This window comes from Brassica napus, chromosome C2 (genome assembly GCF_020379485.1).
Source record: "Brassica napus cultivar Da-Ae chromosome C2, Da-Ae, whole genome shotgun sequence".
Classification (NCBI taxonomy): Eukaryota; Viridiplantae; Streptophyta; class Magnoliopsida; order Brassicales; family Brassicaceae; genus Brassica; species Brassica napus.
In genome coordinates this window covers 7,428,964-7,444,329 of record NC_063445.1, presented here as the reverse complement: position 1 = coordinate 7,444,329, position 15,366 = coordinate 7,428,964, and the positions used below count along the sequence as shown (strand labels likewise).

At 39.1% G+C, this 15,366-nt stretch overlaps 4 protein-coding genes across 4 annotated transcripts; 2 read left to right on the top strand and 2 right to left on the bottom strand.

The window, feature by feature from the left end:
- Window positions 1–3,948: 3,948 nt before the first annotated feature.
- Window positions 3,949–6,879, top strand: LOC106388477 (reticulon-like protein B21). Its single transcript, XM_013828553.3, has 8 exons — window positions 3,949–5,265; window positions 5,341–5,400; window positions 5,499–5,601; window positions 5,684–5,758; window positions 5,857–6,010; window positions 6,092–6,161; window positions 6,270–6,335; window positions 6,419–6,879. The coding sequence occupies exons 1-8, from the start codon at window positions 4,377–4,379 to the stop codon at window positions 6,748–6,750; spliced, it is 1,749 nt and encodes a 582-aa protein (XP_013684007.2). The 5' UTR covers window positions 3,949–4,376; the 3' UTR covers window positions 6,751–6,879.
- A 186-nt stretch (window positions 6,880–7,065) lies between these two features.
- Window positions 7,066–8,872, bottom strand: LOC106417813 (transcription factor LRL3). Its single transcript, XM_013858558.3, has 5 exons — window positions 8,551–8,872; window positions 8,318–8,464; window positions 8,179–8,244; window positions 7,976–8,110; window positions 7,066–7,716 (listed from the first exon to the last, which is right to left on the bottom strand). The coding sequence occupies exons 1-5, from the start codon at window positions 8,800–8,802 to the stop codon at window positions 7,375–7,377; spliced, it is 942 nt and encodes a 313-aa protein (XP_013714012.3). The 5' UTR covers window positions 8,803–8,872; the 3' UTR covers window positions 7,066–7,374.
- A 723-nt stretch (window positions 8,873–9,595) lies between these two features.
- On the top strand, window positions 9,596–10,986 carry LOC106388455 (replication termination factor 2-like). The gene has a single exon (XM_013828535.3). The coding sequence runs from the start codon at window positions 9,702–9,704 to the stop codon at window positions 10,755–10,757; it is 1,056 nt and encodes a 351-aa protein (XP_013683989.2). The 5' UTR covers window positions 9,596–9,701; the 3' UTR covers window positions 10,758–10,986.
- Window positions 10,987–11,066: 80 nt separating this feature from the next.
- Window positions 11,067–12,745, bottom strand: LOC106388467 (trafficking protein particle complex subunit 5-like). The gene is made up of 8 exons (XM_013828543.3): window positions 12,504–12,745; window positions 12,270–12,358; window positions 12,132–12,195; window positions 11,911–11,988; window positions 11,749–11,825; window positions 11,603–11,669; window positions 11,404–11,511; window positions 11,067–11,303 (listed from the first exon to the last, which is right to left on the bottom strand). Exons 1-8 carry the CDS (start codon window positions 12,573–12,575, stop codon window positions 11,271–11,273), a joined length of 588 nt encoding a protein of 195 aa, XP_013683997.1. The 5' UTR covers window positions 12,576–12,745; the 3' UTR covers window positions 11,067–11,270.
- Window positions 12,746–15,366: the final 2,621 nt, after the last annotated feature.

Below are 15,366 nucleotides of genomic sequence, written 5' to 3'. Positions count from 1 at the left end.
GATCCCGAGTAGGTGAAGACTCCATAGTACGTTTGTATTTGTATATTTTAAGATAGATTGTGTGAATTGGGAGGAATTCAATATCTAATCCCCATAAGATATGCTCAATATTGGGGATGAAGCATATTTCGTTATCGCTCGCTTACTTGTTTCATTTTTTAAAATTAGTCATTGATAAATTAAGTCTACGTGTGTATGTTGGGGGTTTTATGGTAAATGTCAACCGCAACTACACAATTTTTAATTGAAATATTTATATGTTCGCTTGCTACAACCAATCGTTGCCACGGTAGTTGGGCTAACAACAAATTTAAAAACGTATAATGTATTCGCCATGAAGAGGGAAAACAAATTGTATTTTATCATATACAGAAAGAAGAAAATGTAAAAAGGGATAAAGAAGGTGCATGCAGATACAAAAGAGAGGCAAAAAACAATGAGGGCAGGTGTATAGGGAAACGTGACACGAGTCACGTGCTCTCCCACTCGACCACGTGCCGTCTAAGCAATCCCACCAATCCAACTTCCGATTCGATTCTTTACATATTTGTTAACTTTGATTAATACTCTAGTTAGTTAAATTGAATAATTTAATTAGCGTGATTAGACACATGCGCACGCACGCAGTTGCTACTTTGCACTTGTATGTATTACGGAGATCGAGTTTTGTAGATTGTAGGAAGACAGTAGGAGTTTCTTAGGGATAAACATGTTCTTAGGCAGAGTAGTTTATCCAACATACCTAAGCCTTGCATGTAACGGTATTTGAGTGCTTAATAAACACGTACTATATATTTATCTATTATTATGTCTTGAAATTTACATTTGGATGCTTGTAAATCTACCTGTCTATATAATTACGTACCGGTTGTGTTTTATGATCTTTTTTCGTCAGGGAAAAGTTGTCGGTGGTACTCATTTCACCGATCCGGTTACAGTATTTCGTGCTTTTATAAGTAAGGAACTATAAAATAAATAAATAAAACGTTAAATTGGATTTATTTGTTCATTCTAAATCCCAAACACTCAACCTTTTGTAAAAAATGATTTAATTTGACTTATATTCAACTCAGTGAACTCCTTTCTTGAATCCAAGCTCATTTACACTGGTTCTATAGCCATCTGTATTTAATCAAAAGCTGAGTACTTTCATGATGAATGTGAATATGGAGAGAAGCTTTTCACTTTGATCTCGTGAGTTAACAAAAAAAGAGGAAGAGGAAGCAATTCAAATTTTTTTTATGATTAGTTTTCTCGTTATATCTAACATTTCATACTAATCAAACCGTTAGTATTTTTCATGGAGACGAATACATAGAGAACCTTTGATTTGAAGCCATTCATTTACACGACACATGTTGTTTAAGTAAAAGAAGAATTGCATCATACATCCATCGAACAAATTATAATTCAGAGAACTTTTTTTCACATGGCGTCAACAAATGTTATATAGATGGAGCATGGAAGGAACATGATCCATACACGGGGCAGGGATGGGTCTACAGAAAAGGTGGATCAACTCATACCATGATGGGTGCAATGTCTATTCGCAGGAGTCTATCACCTTTACATGCGGAATGTGAAGCTTTGATATGGGCGATGGAGTGCATGAAGACCCTACAAATCTCAGAGGTAGTGTTTGCAACTGACTGTTCTCAATTGGTGAAGATGGTGTCTACACCGACAGAATGGTCGGCGTTCACTACACACATGGAGGATTTTCTGCGATGTAAGGAATTATTTCTTAACTTTACTATCCAACATATCCCAAGGGCGCAAAATACTCTAGCGGACAAGCTGGCACGAGGTGCTAGGACTTCGCCATTTGCTATGGTTTATGTTGACTCAGTTCCTCCGAGGTGGCTCTCGGACCAGAAATCTTCTTCTTAGTTTCTTAGCCTTTTGTTGTAAAAAAAAAACAAATTATAATTCACCCACTACTTAAAAACCCTGTTTTTTCAATATACACTGTACGCATTATAGATTATTGCCATATTATCTTTCTCAACCAACCGGTGAAACCTACTAACAAAAATAATTAAAAAATATATAAAAAACTCTTAGCCACATCTTCTAATCAATCACCACCACCGCCACGTCTCTACTCCACCATCTCTTTCTACTGTCTCTCTTTCTTCTTCAGATTATTAACAAAATCATACATTTTCTTCTGTCACATAATTCTTCTCTTTCAATACTTCACCAAAAGAACAATCAATTGTTCTAAAGAAGAGACAACGATGAAGTCATAGACGGTGAGCACACACAACAACTCTTTCATTTCTTTTACTTTTTTTAAAAAAATCTATTGATTCTCACAATCATGCTTTTGTTTTCATACTCTGTTTTTGTTTTTGTTTTTGTTTTAAAGATCCAATGGTGAAGAACAGACAACGATGAAAGCATAGACGGTGAGCACACACAACAACTCTTGCATTTTTTTCTCCTTTTTTTCTTAAATCAATTGATTCTCATAATCATGCTTTTGTTTACATACTCTGTTTTCGTTTCTGTTTTTGTTTTACAGATCCAGTGGTGAAGAACAACAACGGCGAGTCGGTAAAAGCATCATCGTGTCGGGAAAAAGAGAGGAGATGAAGACGATCTCTATATGGTAGTGAAGAATAATGATGGTGAACGGAATGAATGTGTATCAGCCTGTCTAAAAAAAGAATTAAAGAAGATGAATTCGCCGTCTAAACTATATTTGGTGAAATGAATAGTAAAGTATATATATTCTTAAGTATAGCTACCTATGTACGGTTACCATATTATTTGAGACATATTTCTATACTACTCCTTAAAAATGTAATAATATGTCATGTTTTTAAATTTGATAGGTCTCTTTTTGTCATTTTGTGTGATTGATTGTAATATGAAATTCATTTTTCGAGTGTTGGACAAATTTGATTATTTGAAACATTCGTTTACTATACTACTTAGACTATATGGAATATAAGATATGCAACATGCTAACCAAGTAAATGTGCTTTCAAGTGTTTAATATTGGAAAACAATTTATAGATTGTATTTGAGTTTATAGGTTTCTGCCTAGAGTTTAGATTTACTAAGTAAAGGTTTGGGTATAGTAAACCATATTATATACATTTTATTTAGGTTTATACTTCCTTGATTAGAGTTTAGCTTAATCTATTTATTTAGGTTTAGTGTATTTGGATTATTCTTCAATATTGGTTTGCAACAAGAATGTAAAAAACTTTAGAGTTTTTTTTTTTGAGTTATAAAGTGGAGAAGTAGTAGTTTCTAGTATTAGGTTTACACTTGTTGTACAAAATTCTTTTTGATGAATAAAAATTTAACATTCATTCAAAAAAATATATATATATATATTTTGATTAGAGTTTAGTAACTAGAATTTAGGGTTTAGTATTTAGAAGGTGAGAGGGTATGGTTGGGGTCAACATTAACTTCTTTCATGCAACCATAGATATTTTATAGTTCCATCAATGTGTACTATGTTATTTATTTTGTTTCATTCTATTTGGGTTTTGTGTTTATATTTGGGTTTAGGGTTTATATTTGAGTTAGGGTTTAATGAATAGAGTTTAGGGTTTAATATTTGAAAGTTTATATTTGGGTTTTGTGTTTATATTTGGGTTTAGGGTTTATAAACTTTTTTATTTTTTAAAAATTTATGTTTCTATCCACCCATTCTACTGCATATAGTAAATAAATATGTTGTAAATAAATTTATGACATGAGTTCGTGATGTGTTTGTAAATAATAGTGATTTATTATTGACCAGCAATAAAATTTTTTTTGGATGGATTAAATTGGTACGTGGCTACATGTGTTTCTATCAAATAAAGTAGTATTAATTTAATCTTCACCCTATGTTATTTTGACCAAGTCATATCTACCAATACAATATTACCAGATGATTACAAGAAGGAGGGACAGAACCGGATAATAATTGGAATAAATGATAGCTTTTACATTCTGTCAAAATCAATGTCATTTGATGCCAAAGTTGGTTATTCAGAAAATTCACCCAAGAAAGCATAAATAAAAATGTTAAAAGTTAAGGTGGAAAAAAAAAGTAGAGATTGTGATCATAAACCTTAATAATTGTGTTTAAGCAAGCATCTTACCACATGCAAAGGCTTTTAGGGGGTTAGTTAAAAGCAGTAGCCAACACCATATTTGGTGATCCATAGTCTCGTGAGACAATGACAGGTCCCCTCCTCTATCTAAGAACATCTACTCTCTCTCTCTCTCTACACACACATCAGTAGATGAAATTCAATTACTGACTTTGGTGTCCACTAACCTTCCTTCAGCTTCAAGGCTCATTATCATTACCACCCCTCGAAATCAACTCAGTTACCAGTAGGACAGTGACATAACGATATAGTATGGACCCAAGCATCAGTAGAAGAAGAAGGACTGGGGTTGGAGGAGCCGTTACTGCTGTAGGCTCTGTTTTGGAAACGAGAATGCACAGCGACGATGACGAAGTCATCTTCAAGACTATTCATCTTCATGCTGCTGACGAAGAGAAGAACTCTAACAAGCAGATGAGCTTAAAGGAGGCTACTTTGGTGGGTGTTAACGGGAAGAGACGGCCTCTGAAGCTAACGAGGCCGACATCGATCGGTTCTACTCCTCCGATGACGCCGAGGAGATCGATCTCTAGTGACGTAAATGACAAGGCTTTGACTGTGTCTGTGGCGGCGAAGAAGAAGGTGAGATCTGATTCGGTAGAACGGGTTGAGAAGAAGAAGACTCCGGGTCGGGTTAAGAAGACCCGATCGGAGCTTCGCACGGCGGTCGTCAGCTCCGGTGAATTTGATTCAGTTCCGCTGAGGAAGGTGAGCTCATTGCCAGCTCACAGGTCCGAGAACTCTTATGAGAAAACAGAGGATGTAAATGTAAAAACAGAGGATACCGTCGAGGAAAAGCCGCAGATCACAGAGGAAGTCAAGGAGTTCAGCGTCTGCAAGGAGATGGTCGTCTCCGCTAATTCGAACGAAGATGAGCAGATCGACAATGGCGATCACGATCACGAGGAGGAGGAAGAAGAAGAAGATGATGAGGAGGAGGAGGATAAAGAAGTGGAAAAGCAGAGTATTGATGTGAAAGATATGAACTTTGCGAAGGAGAGTAGCGAAAACAGAGATGAGAGTAAACAGTACCGTCAATTTCACAACGGAACCGTTACATCGCCGTCAGCCGTCCGTAAAGTTCCGCCGCCGCCAGTGATCAAAACGGAAACTTCGGTTTACTCGGTCCCACCAAGCAAAGGTTTTTGATCCCGAATCTCAGTGCTCTGTTTCATCATCCGCCATTTTCATACTTTGTTTTCACAACTGTGTCCAGATACGTATGCAGAGGAAGAAGATAACTTTACTCATCCACAGAGCAAACTGCAGAGCCTGGGTGAGATTCTCGATGGTGTTCAGTGAAAACACTCAGTTTTTTTTTTTTTTTTTTTTAATTTCAATATATATATAACTGATGTAAATGAAATGAAACAGAGGATCTTGTGATGTGGAGAGATGCATCAAGGTCGACGCTTGTGTTCGGCTTCGGAACATTCCTCATCATCTCTTCTTCATATGCCAATAATCTCAACTTCAGGTTTGTCCCCACTAGATTAAAGGAAATAAACACATGATGGTTAAGTAGCAAGAAGAATAATGTGAATAGATGATATATACAGCTTCATAACAGTGGTAGCGTATATGGGACTCATCTATCTCGGCGTCACATTCGTATTCAAATCTGTGATCCGCAGGTAAATGATGCATAGATACCTTTCTCTCCTTGTCTCTTTGCATGTTTGGTTTTGAAACTCTAGAGTCTTAGAGAAAATCTATATTTGAACGAGCGCAGGGGAATAGTGGAGGTGGAGGAGGAGAGGCATAAAGGGGTTGGAGTGAGAGAGGAAGATGTGAAGAGGATACTCAGACTCATAATGCCTTACCTCAACGAGTCCCTGTTTCAACTCCGATCCCTTTTCTCTGGCGACCCTTCCACCACCCTTAAGGTTAGTCTTCTTCTTCTTCTCCTCTCTTTCCTTCACTCTATTGAGCTTAACAAAGATGATGATGATGATGATCATGTTCAGATGGGAGTGGTGCTGTTCATTTTGGCCAGATGGGGCCCTTCTATCACTCTTTGGAACCTTGCCAAATTTGGTAACTTTGCTTCTACCATTTTCTAACACTGGACTGCAAGGTTTCTTGTTTTAGAAAGTGTAGTTGCTTAGATTCTGAGCTGTGAGTGTTTTGATTGTGTGAGCATAGGCTTTCTGGGAGCATTTACAGTGCCTAAAATCTTCATCTCATACTCAACCCACTTCTCTGCTTACGGTAATCAACAACACCTTTCATCACCTTTTATGTTACATCTTGGTTGCGACAGTTAATCAAACAGGTGTTGTGTACATTTTCAGGTATATTTTGGCTGAGGAGATTCAAGGACGCATGGGAAACGTGCAACCACAAAAAGGCGGTGGCTTTGGCACTCTTCACCCTCGTCTGGAACCTCTCATCCGTCGTTGCGCGTGTCTGGGCAGCATTCATGTTATTCGTTGCCTTTAGATATTATCAGCAAAAGATGATTTGGACGACTGATCAAGACGATGATGAAGATGAAGAAGAAGAAGATGTAGTAGACAACGAAGAAGAAGAAGAAGAAGAAGAAGAAGAAGAAGAACAAGTACTTAAACTTAAAAGAAATTCTTATATGATGATGATGCCGAATAAACTAAAGAAAATTTCTTAAATTTCCTCCTGCCCATATGTAAACATAATGTAATAATTTCTCTAGTTTTTAGTTAGGGATCATCTGTTACTTCATTACACAGCTTCTATACATATTAGAATGTGAATATGATGTCCTCTGTTACTCACATTTAAATATCTTAAACCAATCTTATTCATCGTTAGGATGAGTTACTGAAACGTGAGTTATTCAAACTTAAGGAAATTAGGAATGTGTGTTATATGTCTTCATCTGCTTCTAACGGATAAGTCTTATTCTTGGTTATCCAATAGCCGGGGAGGTTCATGAACTGGGCACTACCTAGATATATAATATAATTTATAGAAAATGCCACGCTTTAACGTGTTTCAATATTATACTGGTTCCACTTACATTCGGTTGAACAAACGATAGCAACGTTGACACACCGCGAGCTGAGAAAGACGTGGAATGCACGTCTCTTATATTCCTGCCCCACCACCTCTGTTCTGTATCTACAACCAGACACGTATATGTGTACAATTACAAGTGTTTCTGTCTTGTCTGTGTTGTAAATTTATTTAATGCATTACAGTTAAAATAGTAAATAGATAACATTTGACTTAAGACAGGAAAAATGAAACACATGATGAGAGATCCTGTGGTTTAGCCCTTGGAGGCAGATACATCATCCATAGGAGAGGAGTCTTCAGGTGCAGCTACTGCTGCTACATTTTCCTCCTCTGCTGCTAACACATTGGATTTGGGGTTAAAGAGAGCTCCACGAGAGTGATTAGATGTAGATGACATTGCAGTTGCGAGAGAGATGGGCATTAAGCAAAGCCCTTTCCCTTGAAGGTACTGCATTGCAGATCCCATGTCTTCTTCCATCAGCTTTGCCACCCTATTTTCTGTTGACCTTAAGCTCTCGTTGGAAGATCCTGTTGCGTTTCCTTTCCCGTTTAAGCCATTGCACGGTCCAGAGAGGGCGTTGAGCCGTGCTCCTACCTACATTACCCAAAAACCATGATGGTTGTTAATATAAAAAGCCATAAAGACAGGCCGGTTCTGGCAACATCCGAATAAAACATTTGCTTATCTCCATATTTTAAAGACTTGCTATTTTGTTTCATAACAATTTAAAGAGGTATTATGTATAGGGCGTATGACCTCAATTTTTTAAAAAATTAAAATTAAGGTAAACATGTTTATACTGTAGTTTCCTAAATCTCAGATCTAACCCTGAATAAGAGAATAAGAAACTGACCTCGGAAGTGAGACCGTTGAGGCGTGGACCAACTGCACCTGCACCTCCCAATCTGCTCATGCTTAGTACCTTGACTTGCAGCTGAAGGAATCTAACATACTCGATGATCTCGTCCAGCATCGATGCCTTGTCCGTCTGCATCAACCAATTAGGTTAACGCAGATCCAGACAAGAGTTATATAAATCAGGAAAGTATTGAGTACCTTGTTGGTGTTGGGAACCAGTTCTTGAAGAGACTTCATACGCTCTGCAATGCGTTCTCTTCTCAACTAGTCAAAACAATACAATCAGAAACACATAATAATAGAGGAGATGGAAGAAGTGAACAATGAAGATATATACCCGCTCAGCTATGCTGTGAGGATCGGTGGCTTGACCTCTCCTAGCTCGCACCCTTGGCTTTTGACGAGCCACAGGTGCACTCGTGGTCGAGACTGTCCCTTGTCCCTGCAACCCATCTTGGCTGCCTATTGTTGGACCACCTGACTCCTGCATTGACAAACAATAACACAAGAAGATGTGATGCAAGGAATCAAAAACATTCTTTATCATGATGTAATGTGATAGTTTGGTGCCTGAGGTTGATGGAACTGGTCGGGGAAAGAGGCGTCGACGGTCAGAGAGTGCGGAGGAGGAGGATGAGGAGGGGGAAGAGAAGAGTCCCAGCAAGGAGGGAGAGAGGAGAGCATTGACATTGAATCAAGGAAGAAGTCATTGTTGTTTTGGTTTATGAACTCTCCCTTTCTTTCTCCATTCTCATTTCCCATCTCTTCTGTCTTCTGTCTTCTATCTTCTTCCTTTGCTTCCTCCAGCATTTTTATCACCATTTTGCTATTGTTTAAAATTTTGATTTAATATTTCTTTTACAAAAGTCGTACGTGGCCGGCCTCTTTGTATATTTGTTTTTGTTGTCAATAATGTTATAATCCAATTCTTAGATTTATTCGAATATGTACCAGCTAATATTTGTGTGTTGATCTATTGGTTTCATTAAGAGATCGAGTTTTGAATTCTAGAAAAATAATTTATTAACAATTATATAGATTAAATATTTTTTTTTATAAAATCTTTACAAGCTGTAAACAAAACCGCATATAAAACCACATATAAATTACCGAATGAAAAGGCGTCAATGTAATAATGTTATAATTTCAATTTTTTTTTTCTTTTAATAACTGGAAAAATTATTTATTATTTAGATTGTAACTAAATTATATAAATACATATAAAACAATAAGAAACAACAAATAAATAACTAAAATGATCGAAAAAACTTCCTGCGAACTTGAAATATTTGTCGCACTTTGAATATCAGATCTCTTTGTTGTATTACATTGGTTAATGCAATAGTTTTCTATTAGAACAATAATAAATAGAATCAATTTACAATTTGTTTTCTTTAAACTTTTAAATTGTCATGTTAGGTTAACTCAGGGGTAAACTATTATACTTTTTTTTTACCAAAAAAAGGAAAAAAAAAAACTCAGGGGTAAACTCTTTGCCGCTTGGAATAATTAAACTGTTCCTTGCGTTGCAAGTAATCATGGTATGAAAGTTAATTCACGCAAATCCAAAGGCTCGATATGTCAGGCCCAAAGCCCAAGCTAAAAGTGATCCAATTATTATTACACAACAGTGTCTTGTTTTCCTGTTTCGCATCTTTCTCTCTCTTCGATCTGAAAACTGAATCACCGACCGAATTGATCGGAACCCTAAGTCCGCCACAATGCACAGCCGGCGCCAGATCATAGTTAAATCTCCCTACTCTCAACAAACCGTCGCACTGCAATTAGATCCTTCGCAATCCGTATTAACTCTCTCAGGTCTCACTTCCTTACTCGAATCATGGCAACGTCAATCGCTATCTGATTTCTCCATCGCTCTAAATGAGAGGCCTTTGAACGCCTCTACACGGATCCAAGTATCTAACCTCCCTTCCGTCTCCATGCTCGCTCTTTACCCTCGCCTCGTTGGAGGTGGAGGAGATGGCGGTGCGACGGAAGCAGAGTCTCGCGATTGCTACCTCAACATGTACGCGGAGAAGAAACCCGACAAGGTTGATCCTAACGAGCAGAGGCTCTCCAAGTGGCTTAACTGCGCCTTGTCTAACGAGCCTCTGGCTGAGCCTTGCGTGATTGATCTCCTCGGGAATCTCTTCAACAAAGAAGCTTTGGTGAACGCTCTGTTGTTGAAGAGGTTGCCTAAGCAGTTCTCTTACATTAAGGGTTTGAAAGACATGGTGAATATCAAGCTCGCGGAGGTGGCTGGTTTCGATGGAGACACGACCAGTGCTAAGTTTCAGTGTCCGGTCTCAGGGCTTGGATTCAACGGAAAGTACAAGTTTTTCGCTCTGAGGGGGTGTGGGCATGTGATGAGTGCGAAGGCGTTGAAGGAAGTGAAGTCTCGTTCGTGTTTGGTGTGTCACGCGGATGTTAAAGATTCTGATAAGATTGTGATAAACGGTACGGAGGAGGAGGTGGGTTTGTTGAGGGAGAGGATGGAGGAGGAGAAGGCTAATCTGAGAGAGAAGAAGGGCGCTTCAAAGAAGAGCAAGAACGGTGTTGCTGTGGTGGTTGATGCAGGTGTGAAGGTGGGAAAGAGACAGATGGATGATGGGAATGTGAGTGGCAATGGCGTTACCGTGAAGAAATTCAAGGCAGGGGATGCAGTGCCGGTTAATGCTACCAAGGAAGTCTATGCTTCTCTGTTTACTTCGTCCAAGAAGAAGTCTGATTTTAGGGAGACTTACTCTTGCAGGTCACTTCCTCTCGGCAGGAACTGATTTGTTTGGACAGAACCATGTTCTTGTTACCTTGTTTGCTTTGTGATCTGCTCTTATTATATTGATATGTCTATTGGCTTTTGTAATCTGGCCACTGGTTATATAACAAGGAAAAGATGACTCCCTCGGAGTTCTCTTCTCTAACTGCGAGGCCTAAGAAGAGGTGTTCTTAGCCTTTGTATGAAAACATATACTCAATCGCTGAAGATAGAAAATAAGTTATGTGAAAGTAACATCTCATTACTTAACCAAGCTAGGTATCATGATAATGTGTATTTGACTGGTAACCAAATGAATTAAATAGAAACCTTGAAACAAAAAGATATCGGCTAAGAAAGTGCTGCAAATGTAACAGGAAGGTATGTATATGTAGTTTACATCAATGCACGGACGACAAGGGCTTTGCAACTCGATTCAAAAGCTATTATAATCATCCAAAAACAGACTAGCAGATTTGCACAGCAGTTCACATAAAGCTAATATAGTCCCCAGATAGTGGCAGAAAAGTTCTCCTCACTGGCTTAGCCGTGCCTCTCTTTTAAGCACCTGTGCAGGCATTGATGGAACATGTGTCAAGATTAAGTCTTTTGCAAAGTTTAGTAGAGGAAAAGAGAATGAAATAGAGGATATAGGGGCATGCACTAACCTCATCAGCAAACTTGATCAAAATGGTAGTCCGAGGACGCTGTTGTCCTTCAATGGGTACAAAATGAGCCGTTACCACAGCAGGAAACCCTGCGTTATCCAGAACTCCCTGCATACAGGAAATGTTGGTGGCTGCCTCAATCTTCTCCTCTTCTGAAACCATTTTAATATATAAACCGTACTTATGAATACGAACTCACCTTCACAATGCCGGCCACAAACGCCCCGCAGTTGAATGTTCCCATGTCTTTTGGAATCGATATGAACCTAGACGTTTTACAATTTATTCCATCACTTGTGTTTTTATATCGAGTGTTTACGGGAAGAGCTAGAGAGCAATCTAAACCTGTTGACGAGAAGCTCCTTCTCACTGATCATGTACTCATCTTCATGTTCAGTTCCTTTCTCAAGTGAATCAGCAACCTATAGGTTAAAAAAGGGCAAGTCAGGATCCACTATCCATAGAAAGACTCTTAGCAACTAATTCAATTCAAAGATCATGACTCACCTTTCCAAACAAGACCTTCCACACGGTGCTGTGGACAAAAGACAAGATTCCTAGTAACCGTGTCTCTCTCCGGTTTCCCTGATACAATGAACAACGAAAGACTCATTGACTGAACTCACCATTGCTCTTACATGAACCAAACTTATAAGAAAGGAAATGTTGTTTCTTTCAGGCAACACATATTACAAAGTTGTCTTTTTTTTTGGAAAAACAAAAGGTACCTTCTCTCGGTTGCAAAGAAGCTCCAAGACTCGAGCACCAACTGCATACCCAGCATCCTCTAGTCTGAGAAAGCCATCAAATCTTGGAATGTGAATGATTCAGACTAAGAAAAATAAAAATCATATGGGAAACTCTACCTTCTTTCAAGCTCAGCAATGTTGTCAACCTGGGTTTGATTGTACTGAACGAGCTCCGAGAATAAGAAGGCAAATGCGCTCAAGCTCACCTGCACTAATACACAGTACAATTAGATTGATCACCGCAAAAGAGATCAAAGCAGAAGATCGTAAGTCGAGAGATACAAATAAAATCCATCCTTCTCAAAACTATTAGATCCAGATCGTGGATCTAGGGGGGAGCGAGAGAAGTACCTCTTGTTTGCCTTTGCTGAGTGGCTTGTCAAGGACGTTTGAGTACAGTTTCATCTTCCCCACTCCGATCATCTTCTTCCTTTTTCAGCTACCCAGAACCCTCTTTTGATTTCCGGGAAAATAAACTGGAGTTGCTGCTTATTTTAACCCGGTTTGGTCTTTGGTTCGATGATGGTTAGCAAAAAGTTAATTTTTAATTGTAATTGTTCAGTTATAAACCGCTTGTATCTTTTTAATTCTATTTGTCCTAATTTGTTTTGGTGGGCTAGGCCCTAGCGATGATGTAAATGAGCCGATACTTGAGAGAAAAGCCCTTACCTCACTATCTCTCTCCTGCTTCATTCAAATCGTCTCTTCTTCCTCCGGTTCCGAGATCTCTATTCCGACGTTTTCTAACCTCCTCTCCGTTCCATCGACCTCAACCTCCGATCCCATGATCAAGATGTGGCAGAAGCTTATTCACCTTCAGTCTCTAGGGTTTCCGACGCCAAATTATCCACCGCTATCTCTCAGGACTTGAACTTCGATATCGAAGAACCCGATGCCAATTCTACACCTGCGATTCCTGGCCTATTCGTGTCTGCTTCTGAAGCTGGAGCGCTCTCTGGTTTGGCTACAGATCGAGGCGTTAAGCAAATGAAAGTAATTGAGCAGGTTGGCGATGGAGGATACAGATGACAAGGAGATGATTGGGATAGCGACAGCGAAGACAATCATCAGATAGTGGTGAATGACAACTTCATGATCGGATCTGACAGAAGGTCAAGAATGGGAGTTAACAACGAAGATGATGAAGAACCACTTGTTATAGTGGCTGACACGGATCCAAATCAACCTATGGAGGAGAAGCTTTGAGGAGACGATTGGTCTTCAAGCGGTGGGTATCATCCATTTAATTCTCAGTTTAAGGTCAGTGTCAGTGCAACAATGTTTTGTCACCTGTTAGATTACTTTAATGGCCGAGTTTATTCTCATGTTGGCCCCGTTATAGATTCTGTGTGCGTATCTCCTTTGTACTTGTACCTGAAACTAAATGCAAATGCAGAGTATGTTGATCAGAGAAAATTGGAAGTCTGAGTATCTTCTTCTTTACATAGCTGCTTCTGTTTTCTTAACCAAACTCTTGAGTGTTTGGTCATTAGTTTAAGAACTTGAAAGGGAGTTAAGAACCTAATGGTTTTCCTCTCTTCGTATATATACGCAATCCTATGCCACTACCAATCATGCTATGCAGGATTTTCTGTAAAATGTAAGCTTAGCAATTGAAGAAGAGGACTATAAAAAGAATAACTTACTTTATGAAGCAAAGATTTCATATTTTGTAAAAGAATAGGGAGCGAATACGCATAAGGATGACTCTGAGAGATTACTATTTTGTAGTAGTTGATGTAACTTTTCTCAAAGATTATTGGTGTTTTAGTTTTGTTCCTCGACAGAGAGCGAAGATATTATTATAAATAAAATTACTTAACGGCACTGTATTATTACACTGTAGTAATTTTGTTAGTGCTATTGTACCTTTAAATAATTGATCATTGTTTTTTTTTTTTTTTTTTTTACTTTTTGCAGGTTTACTATGTCGAGAAGGCGACAACTAGGCAAGTAGAATCTGCTTGTTGGAGAAGGTTCGTAAACAGATTATCAAGATTCAAAATCTCTACTGAAATCAAACATTCCTATGACCACAACACCCAAAGATTCGTTAGAGCTTTGATCTATTTTGGTTAACGTGAGTAAAACATAAATAGCCCAAATTGTGTCAGTTTGGAATACGCTGCAGGATAACATGTTCAACATTTGGAGTTATATTGTCTGATCAATCTTTTATTCAACAGCAAAGAGGACTCCCAAGGCCAGTATTGCCAGCAAAGAAAGGCCAAGATTAGCAGATGTGGCAATGGTGCCTGAATGAGGAGGGGCATGTGGCGGAGCTTCTTCATCAGAGGAGCCCATTTTTGCAACAGGAGGCAGAGGCGGATCAATCACGTCCTTAGCGTTAAGAGGCGGGCTTGGGGCAATAGCTGGTGGCTGTGCTTCCTTGGCTGCCACGGAGAGTAGAGCGCCAGCCTCTGCAGGTAAGATGGCGTAGGGCTGGTCTTTGTTCAAATCTGAGCATGGACTCCCTGGATTTGCATCAAACATATATCTTATCAGCCTTGTCTTGATTATGTGTACACTTATGTTTCATGATCTTGTAGAGGTTTAGAACTTACTCAAGTATCTGGTGGCGGTGGCAGGGAACTCCGTGATGACTCCATCAACGCCATTGCCTGCAATGAATGTTGCAAGCTCTACCGTAGGATCAGAGAAGTAGTCGAACGCTATGGAGATGTACTCGTTCCTTAGCACCGAGACGTAAACAGAGATATTCCCCTTGTGCATTTCCTCCACTACGTTAGTCTTCCCTGTGGCAAAGCTTTCGGAGATGGTGTCGAGAGAACTTCTCTTGAGATTGACTGCTTCTGCGTGCTTCTTGATTTCATCAACGGATGGCTTGGGAGCATCTCCGATCTCCTTTTCTATGCTCAAGACTCGAGTGTACGGAGGGACGGCCTCGAAACTTGACAGAACCGAACTGTCATCTGACTGAATCAAAACCTTTTGGGTTGATTGCTTGTCGAGTGTGGAATTGGTCAGACCGGACTTGACTGCGTCTACGATTCCAAGGCCTTTCTTTGAGGCTAAATAAGCAGCATTCTGTTAACAAATAAAACGTTAGTGGAGATGCCTTGAGTAAGTTAATAGTGAAAAAGACTTGCCTGGATGTTGATGAGAACTCCAGTGACTGCCTTTGCTTGCCAAACTCCAGGAAGTCAAGAGAGTCATGAACTTCCTGCATTCTTGTTTGCTGGGTTCTCTGGAA

Bases quoted from the DNA above. Each gene is read 5' to 3' on its own strand.
- LOC106388477 (XM_013828553.3), top strand. From the start codon at position 4,377: ATGGACCCAAGCATCAGTAGAAGAAGAAGGACTGGGGTTGGAGGAGCC. The intron at 5,266-5,340 runs GTTTTTGATCCC...AACTGTGTCCAG, and splicing joins CTCGGTCCCACCAAGCAAAG to ATACGTATGCAGAGGAAGAA. The intron at 5,602-5,683 runs GTTTGTCCCCAC...TGATATATACAG, and splicing joins GCCAATAATCTCAACTTCAG to CTTCATAACAGTGGTAGCGT.
- LOC106388455 (XM_013828535.3), top strand. From the start codon at position 9,702: ATGCACAGCCGGCGCCAGATCATAGTTAAATCTCCCTACTCTCAACAA.
- LOC106388467 (XM_013828543.3), bottom strand. From the start codon at position 12,575: ATGATCGGAGTGGGGAAGATGAAACTGTACTCAAACGTCCTTGACAAG. The intron at 11,989-12,131 runs GTACCTTTTGTT...TCATTGTATCAG, and splicing joins TTCTTTGCAACCGAGAGAAG to GGAAACCGGAGAGAGACACG. The intron at 11,304-11,403 runs GTTAGTGCATGC...ATGCCTGCACAG, and splicing joins TGATCAAGTTTGCTGATGAG to GTGCTTAAAAGAGAGGCACG.
- LOC106417813 (XM_013858558.3), bottom strand. From the start codon at position 8,802: ATGGTGATAAAAATGCTGGAGGAAGCAAAGGAAGAAGATAGAAGACAG. The intron at 8,465-8,550 runs GCACCAAACTAT...TTGTCAATGCAG, and splicing joins ACCAGTTCCATCAACCTCAG to GAGTCAGGTGGTCCAACAAT. The intron at 8,111-8,178 runs GTACTCAATACT...TGGTTGATGCAG, and splicing joins TGGTTCCCAACACCAACAAG to ACGGACAAGGCATCGATGCT.